A 19,730-nucleotide genomic window follows, 5' to 3' on the forward strand; every position below is an offset into this window, starting at 1 on the left:
GGGGCCGCGCAGGCGCGATGGCGGCGCGGGCGGCGATGGCGGCGATGGCGGGCGGTGGGGCCCGGCCCGTGGTGGTGCTGGGTGCTATGGAGATGGGCCGGCGAGCCGGGCCCGAAGCGAGCGCCGAGCTGCTCCGCGCCTTCCTGCGCCGCCGATACCGCCTCGTCGACACCGCCTTCATGTACGCGGGCGGCGAGTCCGAGCGGATCCTGGGCGCGCTGCTGGCCGGCGGCACCGAGCCCGGTAGGGCGGCGGAGGGCGGGCTGCTCTCGGGGAGAGGGACTGCCTCGGGTCCCGTGTCTGAGGAGAGGGGGCTGCCCTGAGGAGGAGGGTCTGCTTTGCCAAGCTGGCACTGTCCTTGAGGAGAAGGACAGGCCAGGACTCCTTCTGTGAGGAGAGGGGTCTTTCCTGAGGAGAAGAGATTTCCCCGAGGAGAGAAGACTTGCTGGGAACCGTGCCCTGAGGAGAGGGTTCTTCCTTGAGGAGGATCGTCCCTGAGGAGACGGTCTCATCTCTTCTGCCAGGCTGACACTGTCCCTGAGGAGATGAGACTTGCCCAGGACTCGTTCCCTGAGGAACAGGGTCTTCCCTGTTAGGCTAATGCCCTCCCTGAGGAGATGGCACTTCTCTGGGGAAAGGGAAGGGTCTTCCCTGCCAGTCTGAGGCCGTTCCCAGGGACAAGAGCGCTCCCCAGGGTCCATTCCCTGAGGACAGGGATCTTCCCTGCCCAGCTGACTCCCTCCTCGAGGAAAACAGACTTGCCCCAGGCCCATCCTCTTAGGACAAGAAATTTCCCTGCTGATGCCATGCCTGAGGGGAAGGGACCCCTGTACTAGTGCTGACCCCCAGACCTTGAGGAGCAGACCTTCCCTGCCTGGGGCAGGCCCTCTGTCCCTGCAGAGAAGAGCCCCCTCTGCCAGGCTGACGGGATTCCTGAGCAAAGGCACCTTTGCTGAAACACCTCAAACACTTATGTCACTTATCCCCACTCCCCTTCTCAAGGTGGAAACATCCTTGCTCATTCCTCCTCTCTCTGCCAGTGGAAGTGGCCACCAAGGCCAACCCGTGGGATGGGAAGACGCTGAAGCCGGAGAGCGTGCGCTCCCAGCTGGACACGTCCCTGGAGAGGCTGCAGAGGAGGAGTGTGGAGCTCTTCTACCTCCACGCTCCTGACCACGGCACCCCGGTGGAGGAAACCCTGCGTGCCTGCAATGAGCTGTACAAAGAGGTGAAGTGCAGAGTCCAAGCCTGGACAATCCTTGATTCCCTCCTTCCCACTGCTTTTTTTAAACCAGGGCTGCTTGTTGTGCCCATCTGCAGTGCTGGGTTTGTGCAGCTCTGTGAAGAGGAGACAGAGCCCAGGGCAGAGCTGAGCAGCCACTGCTCTTTGTGTGCTCATGTGGTGCACTTTGTTCCCAAGAGCTCTTGGAACATCTGGACTTTGCTTCCAGCCCTGTTAACAGTCTGGGTTAAGATTAGTGCTGGTAATGGGTAAGGAATTCCTAGTTTCATTTATCTGGTTATATCATTTAAACTAGAAGGTGTGAATTCCAAATGAACAGAAAATGGGGAATATTTTTGTCACGTCTTAATAATTCATAGTCTGTCAGAAAAAGTGGACAGGAATTAATGCTTCTGGACTAAAATTTGTTGACTCTCTGTTTCACTGTACCCATCTTGTGCTGTCTGGGTCCAGATGAACTTTGAAACACTGGAAGTGAATTCCCTTTTATTCCTCTGCAGGGGAAGTTTAAAGAGCTTGGCCTGTCAAACTATGCCGCGTGGGAGGTGGCAGAAATCTGCACCATCTGCAAGTACAACAACTGGGTGATGCCAACTGTGTACCAGGTGAGGGAGCAGGGAAGCTTGGGTTTGGGCTGCCCAAATCTAGCATCAGGCCCAGTGTGCCATATATAAACACAGAAGGAATCTGCTGCAGTTAGTCTGGGAAGTCACAGAGTCATTGAGGTTGGAAAAGACTTCCAGTCCCAGCTGGGATACCTCCAGGGATGAGGACTCCAACACCTCCCTGGGCAGCCCCTGCCAAGGCCTGAGCACCCTTTCAGTGAGGGAGTTCAGGAATCTGAGCGAGGTCGCTGCTCAGAAATAGCTCAGTGTGTTCATTGCTGGAGCCAGCGACTCCCCTGCCATAGAACTTCAATTATTTGCAATCCTTCAGCGAGTCTGTTCCTAAGCAAATCATTACCTTGTGTGACCTGAAGCCGCTCTCTGGGATGGGTATTGCCAGGGAAGGGTGGGAAAAGGCAGCTGCTGTGCCCTGAGCTCTGTTTGAGGCTGTCTCCCACCCGTGCAGGGAATGTACAACGCGACCACACGCCAGGTGGAGGCCGAGCTGTTCCCCTGCCTCAGGCACTTTGGGCTGCGCTTCTACGCCTACAACCCGCTGGCAGGTACAGGGACAAGGCCTTGGGACAAAGCTCTGAGGAATGGGGGCTCTGCAGAGCCAGCCCATCCCCAAAGCTGCTGCTCCCTTCTCTCCCAGGGGGGCTGCTGACTGGCAAGTACAAGTACGAGGACAAAGACACACGCCAGCCCACTGGGAGATTTTTTGGGAATGACTGGGCTCAGGCCTACAGGGACAGGTATGTCCTGAGTTGACAGACAAGCAGGAACGACTACATGAAAAAACCACTCAGTCAGCTGAGAGGAAGCAGAATTGACCAAAGCTTGGGGTTATGTCAGCACACGTGGTTGGGGCTGTGGTGTGTGATTGAGCTCTGCAGGGTGGTTTTTAGGCTCAGCTTCCTCACAGCTCCCAAGGGAGACTGCAGAAGTCCTCCAAGGCTACAAAGAGTTGTATGAGGCTTCCTGAAAACCTTTTGATTGGAATATAGATGTACCACTGACTAGAGGTCCCAAGGGAAATTACAATTACTTTTTTTTTGGCAGGTACTGGAAAAAACACAATTTTGAGGGAATTGCACTGGTAGAAAAAGCTCTGAAAGAGGCTTATGGCTCCACTGCACCCAGCCTGGCGTCTGCTGCACTGCGCTGGCTTTACAACCACTCCAAACTGCAGGTGAGAGCTTGACTGGGCACTGCTGCCAGCACTGGGCACTGCTGCCATGACTCACAAACAAGGAAATTTCAGTGTAGGTGTCTTTTAATCCTGTGGGATTGTGGCATTCCAAAGTGAATACTGCTGTACAGACTCTGCCAGGCAGCAGGAGTGAGACAGCTCTGCCTTTTCCCATGTGGTCAGAACTGGAAGCTTCAAGTGGAAGATTTTAGGTGCCAGTTGCCGGGGTCTTGGCTTCCCATACACTCACCTTCCACTGGACTAGGAAACTAATGCTTAATATTCCTGATTTTCTCTAAATGTTCCTGTAGCCCATCATAAAGTAGGATTTGGCAGCTTCTGAGGATTTGGGGTGACTTGGGAATTTCCTGGCCTAGTGAGCATAATTTGTGGTATCAGTTGCTTAATTCCTGGATGTTATTTAGTGGAAAGAAATGCTTTGTTTGGCCCGCAGTGGCTCAGGAGGTGAACTTTCTTTTGGGATCAGCAACACCTCCCATCTGTTCCCAGGGTTCTCTTGGAGATGCAGTGATCATTGGGATGTCCAACTTGGAGCAGCTGGAGCAGAACCTCAACTACAGCGAGGAGGGTCCCCTGCTGCCAGCCGTGGTGCAGGCATTCGACGAGGCCTGGAACCTGAGTGCACACGACTGCCCCAACTACTTCCGCTAGGGAGGGAAGGCTGGCACACCCAGCACAGGCTCTGGAGACTCGGGAGAGGTGCTGCCCATCCTGCCCTCCCGTCCGTGGCTGGAGGGCTGCAGGTTTTTCCTGAATCAGTGAAGCTTTGTAGGATCCACACCCTTGCCATAGTCCTCCCCTCCCAGCCCCTCAGCTCCCCCAGCACAGCCCATGATTCAGGATGGAGCTGATCAGGAAAATTAACACCTTAACGAGGTGAAGGCCCCTGTTCTGCTTTAATGTGAAATCTTAAATAATTACATATAAGAATAAAACCTCTTTCTAGTGCAGAGCCCATCTCTGACCTGTGCCTGGAACCTGTCATCTCTTTGGCAGCATTTGGGGACTTTGAGTCACAGAATATCAGCATGGTTTGGGTTGAACAGTCCTTAATCTCATCTTGTTCCACCCCCTGCCATGGGCAGGGACACCTTCCACTATCCCAGGGTGCTCCAAGCCCCAGCTAGCCTGGCCTTGGACACTTCCAGGGATAAGGCAAAATTCCAAGAGTTGAGCTAAGTGTCTTCTGTGTCAGAATAACAAACCCTCAGCATCTTTCCCTTTGTGCTCTATTAAAATTCCACTACATTTACACCCTTCCTGCTCAGTTTTCATGTTTGAGCTGGCATTTCTTCAGATCCCAGGATCCACCAACAGTAACAGGAGCAACAGCAGCAACAACTGTTTGAAGTTTCACGTAGATATTTATATAAATATAAAAAAAGCATAGTTAGGTCATTTTCTATAAAGATCATCCCAGTCCAGGTGTACCCAGAAAAGGGAAATATCCTCCTCATTTTGTCCCTAAAATAGAACTGTCTGGTGGCCAAGCTGTTAGTCATCATTGCTGCCATCATCATCATCCTCCTCCTCTTCCTCCTCCTCTGCTGCATCTCCCACAAGCTTCTGGAAGTCTCCTGTCTCAGAATTCCACAGAAACTTCATGGTGACTTTAAATTCTGCCATCTCATAGCCAAAGAGTTTCTAGGAAAGGACACAAATGGACACAAATCTGTCATTCCTGCTTTACTGTCTCTGTGCCCAGCCTAGCAAAGCAGTAAATTCCACTTCCAGGGGGAAGTGGAGCAAAGCAGGAACCAAAATAATTGCTGCTGGGTTTAGGAGATGTGTTAATGAATTCTTTTGTGTCAGGAAGCAGGGCTGCTGTGTTACTCACCAGCACACGGGCCTGTTCTGGGGTGAGAACATCCCCTTCCTTGCACACTTCATAATCCGAAAGCAGCGTCACCACTCCTGCAGAGCAAAACCCCTGGAAATAGGATCCCAGGCACTGGAGGCTCCCCTGGAACGTGGGGGCAGAGCCAGGATTCCCTCCAACACCACCCCTTGGAGCTGACACCTTCCCATGCAGCATCAGAGCACCCCAAGGAGATGGGTGAGATCAGCTCCAAAACCCCACGCCTCGTTCCTGAGTGGGTTAATCCGAGCTGTTTCTGCTGGAAAAGGATGGCATTCCGCAGAAATCTGGGGCTTTACTCAGCCTTTGACACGACTTTGGGAACAACAGCACAAGGATAGGAGGAGTTCTAGCCCCAGCCCAACAAGGACAAAGGTGTCCTTTAGGTTTTCTCCAGCCCCAAGTCCTGCTCTGTGTTTAGCACTGTCCAGCAGGGATCCCAGCTGCACAGCCAAACCCCAGTCTGGCCCTGCTGTACCTTTCTTCAGCGCCGTGGGCAGCCCCAGCTGCCGCAGCTGTGGCTCCATGGAGTGGGGGAACTGCTCCAGGGGCCCCGTGTCCAGGCTGACCCCGTAGGGAGCCTTGTTCCCAGCACGTGCAAAGTCCAGCTCCCGGAACCTGGAGAACCACCTGGGACAGAGGTGGGCAACAGGAGCTTCAGCTGGGGGAGGAACACCCCTGGGCTCAGACAGGGACTGGGGCATGGCCTCCCCAGGATCTGGTGCTATGTAGAGACGTTGTGGCTGCCCCTGGATCCCTGGAAGTGCCCAAGGGGGTGGAATGAGATGGGCTTGAAGGTCACTCCCAACCCAAACCCTTCCATGATTTCTGCTGTCACAGGAGGGGCTGACAGAGATGACTGGGAAAGGCCCATGAGACCATCCCTGCTCTAAGGGAAGCAGCAGGGAGTGTGGCGGTTTTGTGGCAACAAAAAGGCTGTGCCAGGCTGGTACTCACTCATCCACCTCATCCCTGGTGCGGTTGGTGAAGAGGAGCCCGACCTCCCCTCTCAGGTGTTTGCTGACCTGGAAGAAAGGAGCATGCATGGGAATTGGGGAGCAGCAGGGACTCACCTGCACGGGCTCAGTCCTGCACTGCTGCACTCAACAGAGCCCTCTTGACAGGCCACAGATGGCCTGTCAGTTAACACTCCCACAGAACAGTGACCCCAGGATGTTATTCCAGGATGTTTCTCCGGGATGTGCAATACACCAGGTGAAGCTTTAGGACACCCAGAGGAAGCTCAGCAGGTACCTTGTGCAGGTTCTCCTTATACTCGCTGCTCGGCTCCCGGCCCAGCGCCACCATCATCACCTTGTTCTTCCCGAAGAAGATCCTGCCCGGGAGGAGCAGGAGGAGGAGGAGGAGGAGGAAGATGTCAGCTCTGGAGCTCACCCCTTGGGCATTCCCCCCCACCCCGCACCACCCCTGCCCACCTGCTGTGCTTCCAGGCGTTCCGCACATCCTTCAGCTTGTTGTTCCTCATGTTGGCCACAGAGAAGACGAAGATGTACTTGTAGGTGTCCACACAGCGCCGCAGCTGCGGGAGAGCCGTTACCGGGACGGGCACGGGGGGCGGGGGGAACGGGCAGGACAGGGGGAGGGGACAGGGGCCTGGGTCCGGGCCAGACTCACCTCGGCGATCAGCGCCTGCTTGGCTTCCAGCCCCTTGCGGGGCGTCCGCGTCAGGGACACTGCGGGGATCGGAGCGGAGAGAGCGTCAGGGAGCGGTGGGGATGGAGGTGGGAATGGAGGACGGGAGAGGGGACCGGGAGGGAATGGTGATGGAGAAGGGAACGGAGATGGGCAAGGAGATAGGGATCGGGTAAAGGACAAGGGATAGGAAAGGGGAGAGGGAAGGGGGCGACGGATGGGGCCGAGAAATGAGAAAACGACGGAGAAGGGGACAGGAATAGGGAAGGGGACTGTGAAGGGGGTGGGGAGAGAGAAGGGGGCGATGGGGGATAGGCTCGAGGAATGAGAAAGCGACGGAAAAGGGGACAGGAGTAAGGAAAGGGGGCAGGAATGGGGGTGGAGAGGGATGTGCCCGTCAGAGAGTCCTTGACTCGGTGCGAGCCCCGCTCCCACCTTTGCGGTCCCGCTTGGACTTGGGCATGGTTCCGCCGTGTTCCGAGGCCCCCGGGCCGCGCGCGGGCTGCCGGGAGCGGGCGGGGCTGTCCTTCGCGCTGCCTGCGCACTCCTCCCGGAGCTGACGCCCTTTCCCCGCGCAGGCGGCGGCACGGGCGGCCCCGCGGCGCAGAAGGCCCCCCGGGCGCCGGGGCCGCTGTCATGGCGGCGGGGCCGCTGCCGGTCCTGGTCCTGTTGCCCGTCCTGGTCCTGCTGCCTTTGTCCGCCGCCGTCTACGAGGACCAAGTGGGCAAGTTCGACTGGTGAGCGCCAGGGTCCCGCCGGGTTGGGTCCCCGTTCCCGCGGACAGGTCCCGGTCCTATTTCAGCGGCGCTGCCATTCCCTCTCGCAGGAGGCAGCAGTACGTGGGGAAGCTCAAGTTCGCCTCCTTGGAGGCCTCGCAGGGCTCGAAGAAGCTCGTTGTGGCTACGGAGGAGAACGTGGTGGCCGCCCTGAACTCGCGGTGCGGAGAAATCCGTGAGTGCGTCTTCTTCGGGGCCGAGGGTCACTGCGGGGGTGCCGGTGGCTCTCGGGAAGGGTAACGCTGCTGTGCGGCCCTGGCGGGCGGGAGGGCTCAGCCGGCGGCTCAGAGCCTTGTCCGAGGGCTGGTTCCGTGAGCAGCCCGGGTTTAACCCTTGTTAGTAATGCAGAAACGCCTTTGCGGGCACAAATGCCCTCTCTCGGTCGGTCTCTTGCAGTGTGGCGCCATGTGGACAAGGGCACCCCGGAAGGAGCCATCGATGCCATGCTGATCCACGGGCAGGGTAAGGGCTGTGACAGATGAGTGATGCCATGATTGACACTCACAATTAAAAGACAAATGTCATGTATATACGTTCAGAAGAGTTTTATAGATTTATAGTTATGTTTTGCCCCGTCGTGTGGTTATCAAGGGACAGCTGGGGTTGGGACATTTGGGGGGGGTTGTCACCATGGAACACCTGACCTCCGTCAGGATTGGAGGAAGAGATCTCCACCACTGGCCAGCGAAGAAGGAGTCAATGGTCAGAACTTTGGGGGGGGCTAAAGGGTTAAAAGGCCAAACCTCCATTGTGTGGGTGAGCACATGGTGGGGAAAATCCTCTGCTCCCAGCGCTGTAACCTTTTCTCTATTCAGTCTTCTGTTGTATTTTTGATAAGGTTTAATAAACCTTTCTGAATTTCTGTAAAGTGAGTTGCTGTTTCTCACAGGGGCACATGCCAGGGCTGGCAGAGCTCCTGGAGTGTGGAGCCAGCCTTGGAGCACAGGCTGGACGTGTAGAGCCCATCCCTTTGTTGGTGCCTGGTGGGTGCCAGCGCTGTGTTTGTCCCCTCCCCTCCTCTCCAGATGCCATCACCGTGTCCAATGCTGGGTGGATTCTGCGCTCCTGGGAGACCAACATCGGGGGCTTGAACTGGGAGACCTCCCTGGACACTGGCAGGTGGGAGTTCCTGTCTGCAGGGGTTTGTTCTCCTTGTAGGGCTGCTCTGGGAAGGAAAAAATGGGTCATGGGCTCGGTCTGGGCTTGCATTGTAGAGAAAGATTAGTCAGATGTAAAGGTTCCAGAACAAATTTTGGGTGAATTCTTTGTGAATGGCTGAATTTTGCAGAGAATCACTGAGGTTGGAAAAGCCCTCCCAGACCAATCCCTACCTTGTCCCCAGCCCAGAGCACTGAGTGCCACATCTAGGACACCTCCAGGGATGGGCACTCCAGACCTCCCCAGGCAGCCCCTTCTAATGCTTTACAGCCCTTTCCATGGGGAAATTCCTGCTGATGTCCACCCTGAGCCTCCCCTGGCCCAGCCTGAGGCCATTCCCTCTCCTCCTGTCCCTGTTCCTGGGAGCACAGGACCCCCTGGCTGTCCCCTCCTGTCAGGAGTTATGCGGAGCCAGAAGGGCCCCCCTGCACCTCCTTTTCTCCAGACTGAGCCCCTTTCCAGCTCCCTCAGCCTCTCCTGGGCCTCCAGCCCCTTCTCCAGGGTAAAATAGGAAGAGAATTCCCTAATTGCTGGTGCCTGTGCTCAGTTTCCAGGGGGCTGTCCTGGTGGGGCTCCCCGAGGCAGTGAAGTACGTGGCAGTGCTGAAGAAGGCGGCCCTGTCTCTGCACTACCTGTCCAACGGGCACCAGAAGTGGATGGAACACCTGCCAGAAAGGTGAGAACACCTCTAAGGAGAGGTGTGAGCCCCTGGCTTGGGGCTGCACCTGCCTTGTGCTTCTGCAGACTTCAGTGTGAGAGGGTGATGCTTCATGCTTGCTGCCTGTCTTGCAGTGAGAGCACTCAGTACGAGCTGCTGTACTCCCGTGGCACCGGGGTGATCCACGTGGTTGGCATTGTTCCTCAGAGCCACCTGAACGTGCTGACCTTCAGTGTGGAGGATGGGGAAATCACAAGACAGGTAGGGGAGCCAAAATGCTCTCTTTGATGTGAACAAATGCACTTCCAACCCTGTGGTGTGGTGGGCAGAGAAATCCAATTGTGCCTTTCCCTGAGGCCTTGCCTCCACACCAGGGGTTTCAAGGCTGGAGGCCCTGAAAGCCAAACTGAGCTAGGCTGGCAGCTGGTAGCTGGCAGCCAAGATTATCCACAACCCTCAGGCTGACAGGTAGTTTTTCTCAGTTGCAGCTAAAAATAACTGACTTAACTTGCCTTTGTGTGCACGTGGGTGCTGTGCAGGCTATGTGCTGTTGAGCTGGCTGTGTCTCTCTGCAGGTGAGGGTGGCAGCCCCATGGCTGAGGGCCCTGCAGGGCCCCTGTGCCGTGGTGGGTGAGGCTGTGCTGGTGTGCGTGGACGCGGCCGCGCGCTCGCTGCACGTCTGCGCCCTGGACACGGAGCAGGACATGAGGAGCATCCCCCTGCAGGTGAGCACTGCTGCAGGAGCACTCCTGTCATTCCTGACCTGCTGGTCTGGTTCCAGTTGGAGCTGGTTCCCTGTGGTGACAGCCTGGTCAGAGAGAGACAGCTAGGTAAGTTTTCCCAGAATTGGCCTGGGAAACATGAGGGAGCTGCAGAGAGAGAATTCTAAACAATCTGCACCCTGCGTTTGTAATAAGCTGTATTGCCCATAAGTTTGTTTACCAAAGGGTGGCTTCTTAGCCAGTGGTGATGGTGTTTTAATTTAAAGGACCAGTCAGGTCCACCTGTAGTGAATTAGGGTATAAAAAGCAACGGGTTTCTTAATAAAGCAAATTAGCCTTCTGTGAATGTCTTGAGAGTCTGTGTCACTCATTACCTGGTCCCGACCCATTATGGTGATATCTCCCCAGCCTGTTGGTGAACTGGGGGGTGATTGGAGGTGGGGGGTCATGCTCTGTAAATTGAGGGGAGGGTGGGAAAACTTTTTGTCTGTTCTTCCTTCTGGATCAATGTCTTCTGAGCTTTGCTGTAGTGGAGCCTCAGCCTACCCTGCTCCTGCTCTGTCCCCTGGCTCAGGGAATCTCTGACTGCTGCTGAGAGGAGGGTGCTGTTGGTCCCACTGAATGATGACTCCCCAGGACATGTGCTTGTCTCCCCTGCAGTCCCTGGAGCTGGAGTTTGCAGATGACTTCCAGGCCAGGATCTTGGCCACTCAGCCCAGTGTGACCAGTGCCTCACGGACTCAGTTCTTCCTGCAGCTGTCCCCAAGCCACTTCTCCCTGCTGCAGTACAAGCAGGGGCTGCTCAGCCACCTCCGGGACTTCCAGCAGGTGAGAGATGGACCAGGGACAGGGCCAAGTGCAGCAGAACATCCTTCACACTGCTGGGCCAGCAGACAGATTCTAAAGTCCCAGTAACTCTTTGCAGCATGGCTCCAAAACCTGTGGTAGGTCGACTGCTCTCGTCTTTATAAGATATAGGATTTTTCCTGTTTTTGAACTGGGGGAAACAACTCAATTTAAAATTTGGCTGTGACAGTTCATCTGCTTTTAATTTCACTGTGGTTTTATTTACTTCACAAGTACTTTTTAGTGAGGTTTAGGGGTTTCTTGAGGATGTTTTTTAATGATGTCTTTATATTTTTTTCCCTTGCCAGGCAGCTCTAGTGAGTTTTGCAACGACTGGGGAGAAGACAGTGGCTGCTGTCCTGACATGCAGGAGTGAACTGGTGAGCACAATTCCTGTCCTCTGGGACCAGCCCAGCTCTGGGGAAGTGCACTGGGGCTGGGCTCCACTGGTATTTCACAGGCCCAGGGAGGGGGAGCCCCTTGAGGAAGAGGAGGATTTGATAAGTTTCAGTGATAACTCAAGCAGAGTTTGATTATGTCCAGCTCAGTGAATATCCTGTTTCAGGCAGGTGGGCATGTGACAAGGAATTGGCTTTCCTGATCCACAGAGGATTTCAGTTCTTCAAACATACTTTCATTTTTATCAGAAACAGAATAGAACAGAACAGAGCTGTTTCCTGCCTGATATCAAAGGCAAGCTGAGATTTGTCAGGCAGTTGAAAACCTAATTTTTTTGTCCTTTACTGGTGTCTGAAGCCATGTTACATCTCCTCTCATCCTCACTTCAGAAACCTGGAAGCTCTGATGGCCTCCAAGCTGGCAGCACTCTGGAGGATGCCCGGAGGCAGGTATGGGGTGCTCTTGTTCCCAAGTTCTTGTCAGTCCATTTTATTCCTTCACCTGCAGGAGCAGAATGACAGAGATCTTACACCAGCTGTACAACCTAAAAATATCCTGAAGCCCCAGTGTTTGCTGGGCATGGAATCCTGCTGCAGGATTTGGTGTGGTGTGGGTGTAACCCCTGTTTTCTGCCCATTGCTACAGGATTCCTTAACCTGCTCCAATCAAACCTACAACATAAACCTCTACCTGGTTGAAACTGGGCAAAGATTGTTGGACACCACAATCACCTTCAACCTGGAGCAAGGAGGGGCCAAGCCACAGCAGGTGAGCAGGGAGGGTTTATTTCAGTCCTTGCAGTGCTCCCCCTTCCCTGGTTTGGCAGGATGGGAGCCCTTCAGCCAAGGGGAAAAGCATTCCAGGGATTACAGCATCACTTTGCTCTGGTTTTACCTGATTTCTGCTGTCTTCAAGGAGATGATATGATCATTAATCTTGCCGTTTTCCTTGCCTTTTGTTTTGTTTTTTTCCCAGCTGTACATCCAAGTTTTCCTGAAGAAGGATGACTCCGTGGGCTATCGAGCCTTGGTGCAGACAGAGGACCACATGCTCATGTTCCTCCAGCAGCCAGGTGACCCCCAAATCCAGCTTCCTCCCTTTGTAACAGTCACCAGGAGAAAAGCCTGTGTCCTCAAGGATTGTATTTTATCATTACTTTCCTTGGAAGCTGAAAAAATTAATTTAACTCTCCTGAGTCCCACAAAAGACACAGGACGCTTTCACCCTCACCTGGACAAGCAATTCTGCCCTGCTTTGTGTGGGCAGAGCCTTTGGATTTCAGGGGGTTTCTGCACATTTCAAAACTCTTTTTGTAGGATGGGAGTGTAAGTTCTGGTGTAGATCTTCCTCAGAGATTTTCAGAAAAGGTGCTCATGGCAAAAATGTTAATTTGCGGAAAGGGTTGAAAGTCCCATCTCAGCGACAGGAATTTTGTGGGGCTCTAAAGGAATCCAGGAGTTCACAGTGTGAATCTCTTGTTTTAAATAGACTCAATGACTGGAACCCTTCTAAAGCACCAGATTGCTTTTACTGATCCTGAGGTTTTTTTTTCCCAGAGGTGGCTCCTGTTGCATGAAGTATTTGTCTTTTACGAAATAATTAAATATAGTAGATATTTATACACTGTTTTGCATTTCGTTTAGAGGTGATTGCATTTCAGGGTTGCACTGAAAGGTACTCTTATATTGAGTGAGTTAGTTCCCAAATATTAAGTTGATTTTTCCAATATTCTGCTCTTATTTCTCTCCAGGAAAAGTTGTGTGGAGTAGAGAGGAGTCACTGGCAGAGGTGGTAAGCTTGGAGATGGTGGATCTGCCTCTGACAGGTGCACAGGCTGAGCTGGAGGGAGAATTTGGAAAAAAAGCAGGTGAGTTTAACAGAATTACCTCTGTTTTCATTCCTAAATAAATGTGTTTATTGTTTTTTGTTTACTCTGAGCTGAGAGATTAATTTAAATCTCTACTGATGCCAATTAAAATGAGCAGAAATAAACCCTTTTCTGTCTAAACTTCGGAAATCCAATCCAGATGACAAGAATACATTACATTGTTACACTAAAAAGCCACTCAGCAGCAGTAGGAGGGATTTGGGCCATGTCTCCTGAATGTTTTCTGTGGCTCTTTCTGGAAGACTTGTTTCCAATAGCTTTTTCTTTTTTTTTTGCTTTGTTTTGTCTTTCCTTGCTGTCCTGGATGCAGCCATCCAAGGTAACCCCATCCTGCATGGAGTGTGTGCTGCTCCTGCCTAATGCTTCTGGTGCCACTGGTCCCCCTGCTTGCTCTCCTCAGGGGCTGAAACAGAGTTGAAATCTGGTGTTTTGGTTACTTTAAGAAGTTGAATACAAACCCTGATTGGGCAGAATTAAGGATTTTTAATTGTTCTGAGTGCAGAGGGATTTCTGTAGAGGTGGGGGAGCTGTAGGTGGGCACAATGAGAAGGAACACAAAATCCTCTGCATGAAGGTTTGCTTTCAGTTGATCAGGGCATATTTTGGAATGAGTGTGGTGTGGGAAAGGTTGGTAAATGCCAGAGTCTGTGACAGAAATGGCAGCTGTAACTTACTGCAGAGGGGGAGTCAAGGAGCTAGCCCAGGTGTGTGCATGGCAGCGTTTGACAGCACAGTTTCAGCTCTGGGGTGGGATGGGTGTGATTTCCCTCCTGCTGTCACTGTGGTTGCCCCTTGCAGATGGTTTGCTGGGAATGTTCCTGAAAAGACTCTCATCCCAGCTCATCCTGCTGCAAGCCTGGACTGCCCATCTCTGGAAGATGTTCTACGATGCCAGGAAGCCCCGGAGCCAGATTAAAAATGAGATTAACATTGACAATTTGGCCCGAGATGAGTTCAACCTCCAGAAAATGATGGTGATGGTCACTGCCTCGGGCAAGGTGAGGAGGCCAGGGCAGGAATCTGTTTCCAGGCTGGAGCAAAGAGTCTCAGCTCGGAATTCTCAGCCCTGTTTTTAGCCAGGCTTGGGCAGAAATGATGGGGAGATGCACAGGATGTTTGTGGTGGCTTTAAAGGGGGACTAGGACTCAGCTTTCTTAGGGATATGGCAGAGAAGGACATAGTGCTTGAATGGGAGAGGTGTTTTCTAAACTTTGGCTTTCCTATGTTTCCCTTGTGTTTTTCCTCAGCTTTTTGGCATTGAGAGCAGTTCTGGCACCATCCTGTGGAAGCAATACCTCAGGAATGTGAGACCAGGCTCCTCCTTCAAGCTGATGGTGCAGAGAACAACAGCCCATTTCCCCCACCCTCCACAGTGCACCCTGCTCGTCAAGGACAAGGTGAGGCCCTTTCCTGCCCCTCCACTGGGCATGGAAATCTGCCCTTGGACAGGGCAATAAAACCATCTTCTTGGGCATCATCTGGTTGTCACTGATGAGGGCATGGCAGGGAAGGAAGATGTGGAGGGAAGCAGACACAGAAGCCTAGGTATGATCGTGGTTGTTATGGACAAATGCAGGATAAATGTTTGGACAAATGTGTGTTTCCAAACAGAATATTTTCAGGATGGAGTAGCTGAACACAGGGTATGAATAGTCAACACCAGCAAGTAACAGTTAAAAAAACCCTTTCTTTTGGACTTAAAAAAAAAGGCAAAACTTGCCCTGTTTTTCAGGAAACCAAGATGAGTTTTCTGTACGTCTTTAACCCCATCTTTGGGAAGAGAAGCCAAGTAGCTCCTCCTGTTCTGAAACGTCCCATTCTCCAGACTTTGCTTCTGCCTATTATGGATCAAGACTATGCCAAAGTGCTGCTCCTGATTGATGATGAGTACAAGGTAAATTGCTTTGCCTGGAGACAGTTTTCTTTACATTGTGGTTAATTATTCCCCTCTGTTTTGGAACAAGATGGGAAAAAATGCCATTGAGCCACATTTCACACAAAACTACGAGGTTATTCTGGTAAGACAGACCTTATTTTGATAAACATGTTAGAAATAATCTTTCTGGTTCATTCTGGGCTGGATTTTTTGTCTGTATCAGTTGTTTTTAACCTGTGTTTCAATTCTTCTTTTCCAGGTTACGCCTTTCCCAGCCACTAAAAACGTCCTTCGCCAGTTAGAAGAAATAGCCCATTCCATCTATTTTTACCTAGTTGATGCTGAGCAAGGAAAACTCTCTGGATTCAGGCTGAAAAAGGTATGGAAGGCCCATTGCACTTCCCTGAATGCCCTGTGGATAATGGCAGATCTCAGTTCCCTTCATGGAGCTTTGCTCAGCTGAACCTTCAGCCTCAAAAAGCACCAAAGGAACTTGGGAAATCCCAAAGCAAGGGAATCTGCATCCTGCTGGTGGAGATGGTGTCCTTGGAAGATGAGATCCAAGCTCCCACATGCTTTTTCCCTGCAGGACCTGAGCACAGAGGAGAGCTGGGAGGTGGCCATCCCCACGGAGGTACAGAGGATTGTGACTGTCAAGGGGAAGAGGTCCAGTGAGCACGTGCACTCCCAGGGCCGCGTGATGGGTGACCGCAGCGTCCTCTACAAGGTGCTGCTGCTGCTCTCTGTTGGCTTTTTGTTGAGGGCTTATCCTGTGGGAAGATCCCAGTACCATTCCCTGCACTGGGATGAGCTGCCCTGTGGTGCCAGTTTTTCTTTCTGGGCACCAGTGTCTCTGTGGAAGAAGGCTCATTTTGATGTTCTAATGCGGCAGTTAAGTCAGTCGGTCTGAAATTGTGGAAATAGCAGCTTGATTTCTAGAGGTGATTTATGCTAATTTGTTCACAACATGCCCAGTGCCAGATGAAGAGAAGGAAGGAGGTGTCTGTGGCACTGACAGGAGGTCTCAGCTGTTTCTCCTTCATCCCTAGTCCCTGAACCCCAACCTGCTGGCCGTGGTGACAGAGAGCACGGACACGCACCACGAGCGCACCTTCATCGGGATCTACCTCATGGACGGGGTCACGGGCAGGATCATCCACTCCTCCGTGCAGAAGAAGGCCAAGGGACCTGTGCACATGGTGCACTCTGAGAACTGGGTGGTGGTAAGCTGCTGCTTGTTTGGGGGTGCTCCTAAAATCACCTGCTGGACAATGTTAAGGTGATAGAAAGCAGTGACCTATTACGAAGGTCCTTCATGGTGCAAATATGGCAAAATACACGTGTAATGGCAGACTCTGACAGTTTTGTAAGTTTAACAAATTAGCATACTTTAAGAAATCATCCAGTTAGAGGGACAGTGAATGAAGTAATCCCCCCTTTCAATTCTGCTCCCTCTGAAGCCCCCCATAGCTTCTAGCTCCCCATTTATTATATCTGTGATAGACGGAGAAAATGAGATGTCCTTGGCTCACTATATAGCAAAGACTAAATAAGATTCCAACAAGGTTTGCTTATTGTTCTGAAATCTAAGGGAGGGGTAGGAAGGTGCTACAGTTACTTAAGGAGCTATGTAACTATATTACAGTAATCTACAGAGCTACAAATATATAGGAAATGTATAAAAAGCAAAACTCTTTTTGGCATGGAGGCAGTTTAGTGACCACCCTCTGTGATTATTGGATATTCCCTGATCCTCCTGAAACTCCTGCTTGCAGTACCAGTACTGGAACACAAAGGCCCGGCGCAACGAGTTCACGGTGCTGGAGCTCTACGAGGGCACAGAGCAGTACAACGCCACGGCCTTCAGCTCCCTGGACCGCCCCATTCTGCCCCAGGTCCTCCAGCAATCCTACATCTTCCCCTCTGCCATCAGTGCCATGGAGGCCACCATCACTGAGAGGGGCATCACCAGCCGCCACCTGCTCGGTCAGTGCCTGCTCGGGGAAAGGGGAGCTCTGAAATCCAACGAAATGCACTTTGCTGCCAAAAAGTCATGCCTGGGCGTTGTGCTGGGCTCCTGCAAGTGCAGGGATAAGCACCAGGAGTGTGTCTCTGTTGGCTGTCAGAAAATGCTGTCAGGAATGGCCATGAGGTGCCAGACTCTTTCCAGTGGTGCTCAGAGCAGCAGTGGCCGTAAACTAAAACCCAGTGACTTTCACCCCAACACAAGGACCAGCTTTTCTTTGAGGGTAGCAGAGCAGTGGCACAGGTGCCCAGGGAGGGTCTGGAGACATTCCAAACCCACCTGCATGCATTCCTGAGTCACCTGCTCTTGGTGACCCTGCCTGGGCAGGGGGGTTTCACTGGGTGATCCCCAGAAGGCCCTTCCAGCCCTGCCTTTTCTGGCATTCTGTGATTTTTGAAATGCTTTTCCTTTAATGCACAGTTGGGCTTCCCTCTGGGGCCATCCTGTCCCTTCCCAAGGCTCTGCTGGACCCTCGGCGCCCAGAGATCCCAACGGAGCAGAGCAGGTAGGGAAGGATGAGAAACTCTCTTCTGGGCTCTGGAGAGGGCTGGATTTTGTGTGAAGAGGAAAAACTTGTCTTGCCTGGACTCAGAGGAGTCTTGGCACAGAATGAAGGGAAGCTCCTTGAGGTTAGAGGTTGGACTTGATGATCTTAGAGGTCTTTCCCAGCCTGAAGGATTCCGTGCTTCTGTCCCCAGTCTGTGATGATGGGATGCATTTGTCTGTATTACAGCAGGTCAGTGGTTAAACCAGCCTGGTGTCTGTATTCTCAGGGAGAATACAGACGAAATGGATTTTTTTGAGTTACACTTACTTGTAAAACTTTGGCTTAGCCTGACCCAGTTGATACATTTGGTTTTGCTCCCAGTTGATACATTTGATTTGCATTTTCAAATTTTGCATTTGAATCTGCAGTGGGAAAAGCTCCCAGATTTGCTGGTTTAGGGTAGCTTTTGATAATCAGGGGACACTGGTGGCACCTGTTGTGTGCTGCCTGGCTGGGGTTTGATGTCTCGTGGTGCCTTGCAGGGAGGAGAACCTGATCCCCTACTCCCCAGATGTGCAGATCCATGCTGAGAGGTTCATCAACTACAACCAGACCATCTCCAGGATGAGGGGGATTTACACAGCCCCCTCTGGCCTTGAGTCCACCTGCTTGGTGAGTGCAGGGACGAGGCCTCAGTGTGGCATTTGGGGGTGGATCTGAATTCTTTTAACTCCCATAATGGGCTGCTTGCAGCGCAACCATCACTCCTTTCTGTTCCTGTCACCTTGAGGGGATCATTTTGGGGTTTTGTGCTCCAAGCTGCATCCCCAGCTCCTGATCTCCCCCCTGCAGGTTGTGGCCTACGGGCTGGACATCTTCCAGACTCGGGTGTACCCCTCCAAGCAGTTTGATGTGCTCAAGGATGACTATGACTACGTGCTGATCAGCAGCGTCCTCTTCGGGCTGGTCTTTGCTACCATGATCACCAAGAGACTGGCCCAGGTGAAGCTGCTGAACAGGGCCTGGCGCTGAGGGAGGCCCAGCCTGGAGAGCAGCTGGGCTGGGATCCCAGGCCCCCAGGGATGGATCCACAGGCCTCTATTCCATTTGGCTGGAAGATATTTGTGAGAAAAAGCTGCTGGAGGAACAAAACCCGCACTGCCCGCGTGTCTCCCGCGAGGAGAAACGGAAGAGATGAAAAATAGAGACTTTTTTAGTCTGGTCTGACTGAAAAAGAAGCTCCCAAACCTCCCTTAAAGCCCCAAAATCAGCGTATCCCTGGTGTTGGTGAAGAGAATGGCGAGGATGTGTCCTGCTCATTCTCAGCTCTCCCTTGGTGCCAGTTGTGCCCCACATCTGGAAGAGAGGAGGGTTGTTGGCTGTGCCAGCTGTGCCCCACATCTGGCAGCGAAGAGAGTTATTCCTGCTGTGAGGAAGAGACCTTGGGTGATTTCTGTAGGAAAAATGTTGGGATTTGGGTCTCTGGCAGTGGGAAATGGCCTCATGGAGCCACTCCCAAAGCTGCAGAGCGAGGGGAAGAATTTGAACCTAAAGCCTCTCCCTGTTCTTTATTTATTATGACAACGTCAGTTCCTTCCCATTTGTTTCCAAATTTTCCTGCATTTTTTTGTGTTCAGAACTGGGGTTAAGGTGGGGTGGTTGAGGGGGAGGAGCCTCTCAGCGTTTCCTTCCAGCCCGCGGCTCTGAGCACTGTCAATTTTAGTTGTTAAGATCCAGTTTGACATAGAGTTTGTCCCCCTGGAGTGGCCGTGTCCCCCACACCCCACAGTGTCCAGATCCCAAAATAAAGCTGCGGAGCAGGGAGTGGGTTTGGACTGCTGAAGTGTTTATTGGGCTATTTGAGGGGCTCGGGGGGCCATGTAAGTGGGCATTTGCGGGTGTTTAAGTGGGTTTGTGGGGATATTTAGGTGTTCTTTAGGCATTACTTAGGTGATTTTGCAGGGCTCTTTAGGTGGGGGTTTGGGGCTATTGAGGTGTTATTGAGGTGGGTTTTGGGGCCGTTCAAGTGGTTTTATGGGGCTATTTCAGTGGGTTTTGAGCTAGTTAAGTAGGAATTTTTGGCTGTTTAAATGGGAATTTTTGGGGGATTTACGGGGGGGGGGGTGTTTCCTTATTTAAGTGTTTTGGGAGACTCTTGAAGCAGGGGGTTTTTTCGCTATTCGGTGTTTTTGGGGTTTTTGGATGATTTCTCGGGCCGCTCCAAGCCCTCCCAGCCCCGGGGCAGCCGTGGGGGCGGGGCGCGCGCACGGCGCATGCGCTAAGCCCCGCCCCGCCTTCCCCGCGCCGCGCACGCGCCGCGCG

The 19,730-nt window shown here is 52.6% G+C and overlaps 3 protein-coding genes across 3 annotated transcripts; 2 read left to right on the plus strand and 1 right to left on the minus strand.

Moving 5' to 3' along the window:
* Positions 1–3: 3 nt before the first annotated feature.
* AKR7A2 (aldo-keto reductase family 7 member A2) lies at positions 4–4,011 on the plus strand. Its single transcript, XM_059866419.1, has 7 exons — positions 4–243; positions 1,041–1,228; positions 1,744–1,848; positions 2,315–2,411; positions 2,504–2,603; positions 2,911–3,040; positions 3,551–4,011. Exons 1-7 carry the CDS (start codon positions 18–20, stop codon positions 3,710–3,712), a joined length of 1,008 nt encoding a protein of 335 aa, XP_059722402.1. The 5' UTR covers positions 4–17; the 3' UTR covers positions 3,713–4,011.
* A 394-nt stretch (positions 4,012–4,405) lies between these two features.
* MRTO4 (MRT4 homolog, ribosome maturation factor) lies at positions 4,406–7,097 on the minus strand. Its single transcript, XM_059866425.1, has 8 exons — positions 7,008–7,097; positions 6,555–6,613; positions 6,356–6,459; positions 6,174–6,255; positions 5,877–5,944; positions 5,398–5,549; positions 4,899–4,975; positions 4,406–4,705 (listed from the first exon to the last, which is right to left on the minus strand). The coding sequence occupies exons 1-8, from the start codon at positions 7,033–7,035 to the stop codon at positions 4,556–4,558; spliced, it is 720 nt and encodes a 239-aa protein (XP_059722408.1). The 5' UTR covers positions 7,036–7,097; the 3' UTR covers positions 4,406–4,555.
* A 58-nt stretch (positions 7,098–7,155) lies between these two features.
* Positions 7,156–19,232, plus strand: EMC1 (ER membrane protein complex subunit 1). The gene is made up of 23 exons (XM_059866418.1): positions 7,156–7,309; positions 7,399–7,523; positions 7,745–7,810; positions 8,374–8,467; positions 9,054–9,182; positions 9,299–9,425; positions 9,740–9,889; positions 10,547–10,714; positions 11,041–11,112; positions 11,521–11,580; positions 11,777–11,899; positions 12,107–12,203; positions 12,882–12,998; positions 13,818–14,017; positions 14,267–14,416; positions 14,752–14,913; positions 15,155–15,274; positions 15,485–15,622; positions 15,945–16,118; positions 16,671–16,881; positions 17,342–17,426; positions 17,951–18,080; positions 18,261–19,232. The coding sequence occupies exons 1-23, from the start codon at positions 7,209–7,211 to the stop codon at positions 18,438–18,440; spliced, it is 2,979 nt and encodes a 992-aa protein (XP_059722401.1). The 5' UTR covers positions 7,156–7,208; the 3' UTR covers positions 18,441–19,232.
* The last annotated feature ends 498 nt before the right edge of the window (positions 19,233–19,730 follow it).

The sequence above is a fragment of the Haemorhous mexicanus genome, chromosome 23 (assembly GCF_027477595.1).
Source record: "Haemorhous mexicanus isolate bHaeMex1 chromosome 23, bHaeMex1.pri, whole genome shotgun sequence".
Classification (NCBI taxonomy): Eukaryota; Metazoa; Chordata; class Aves; order Passeriformes; family Fringillidae; genus Haemorhous; species Haemorhous mexicanus.

Excerpts from the sequence above, each read along its gene's own strand:
- MRTO4 (XM_059866425.1), bottom strand. The coding sequence starts at position 7,035 with ATGCCCAAGTCCAAGCGGGACCGCAAAG. Across the intron at positions 6,614-7,007 it reads GTCCAAGCGGGACCGCAAAG|TGTCCCTGACGCGGACGCCC; the intron begins GTGGGAGCGGGG and ends CGATCCCCGCAG. Across the intron at positions 6,460-6,554 it reads AGCAGGCGCTGATCGCCGAG|CTGCGGCGCTGTGTGGACAC; the intron begins GTGAGTCTGGCC and ends GCTCTCCCGCAG.
- AKR7A2 (XM_059866419.1), top strand. The coding sequence starts at position 18 with ATGGCGGCGCGGGCGGCGATGGCGGCGATGGCGGGCGGTGGGGCCCGG. Across the intron at positions 1,849-2,314 it reads TGATGCCAACTGTGTACCAG|GGAATGTACAACGCGACCAC; the intron begins GTGAGGGAGCAG and ends CCACCCGTGCAG. Across the intron at positions 3,041-3,550 it reads ACAACCACTCCAAACTGCAG|GGTTCTCTTGGAGATGCAGT; the intron begins GTGAGAGCTTGA and ends ATCTGTTCCCAG.
- EMC1 (XM_059866418.1), top strand. The coding sequence starts at position 7,209 with ATGGCGGCGGGGCCGCTGCCGGTCCTGGTCCTGTTGCCCGTCCTGGTC. Across the intron at positions 14,018-14,266 it reads TGGTCACTGCCTCGGGCAAG|CTTTTTGGCATTGAGAGCAG; the intron begins GTGAGGAGGCCA and ends GTTTTTCCTCAG. Across the intron at positions 16,119-16,670 it reads ACTCTGAGAACTGGGTGGTG|TACCAGTACTGGAACACAAA; the intron begins GTAAGCTGCTGC and ends TCCTGCTTGCAG.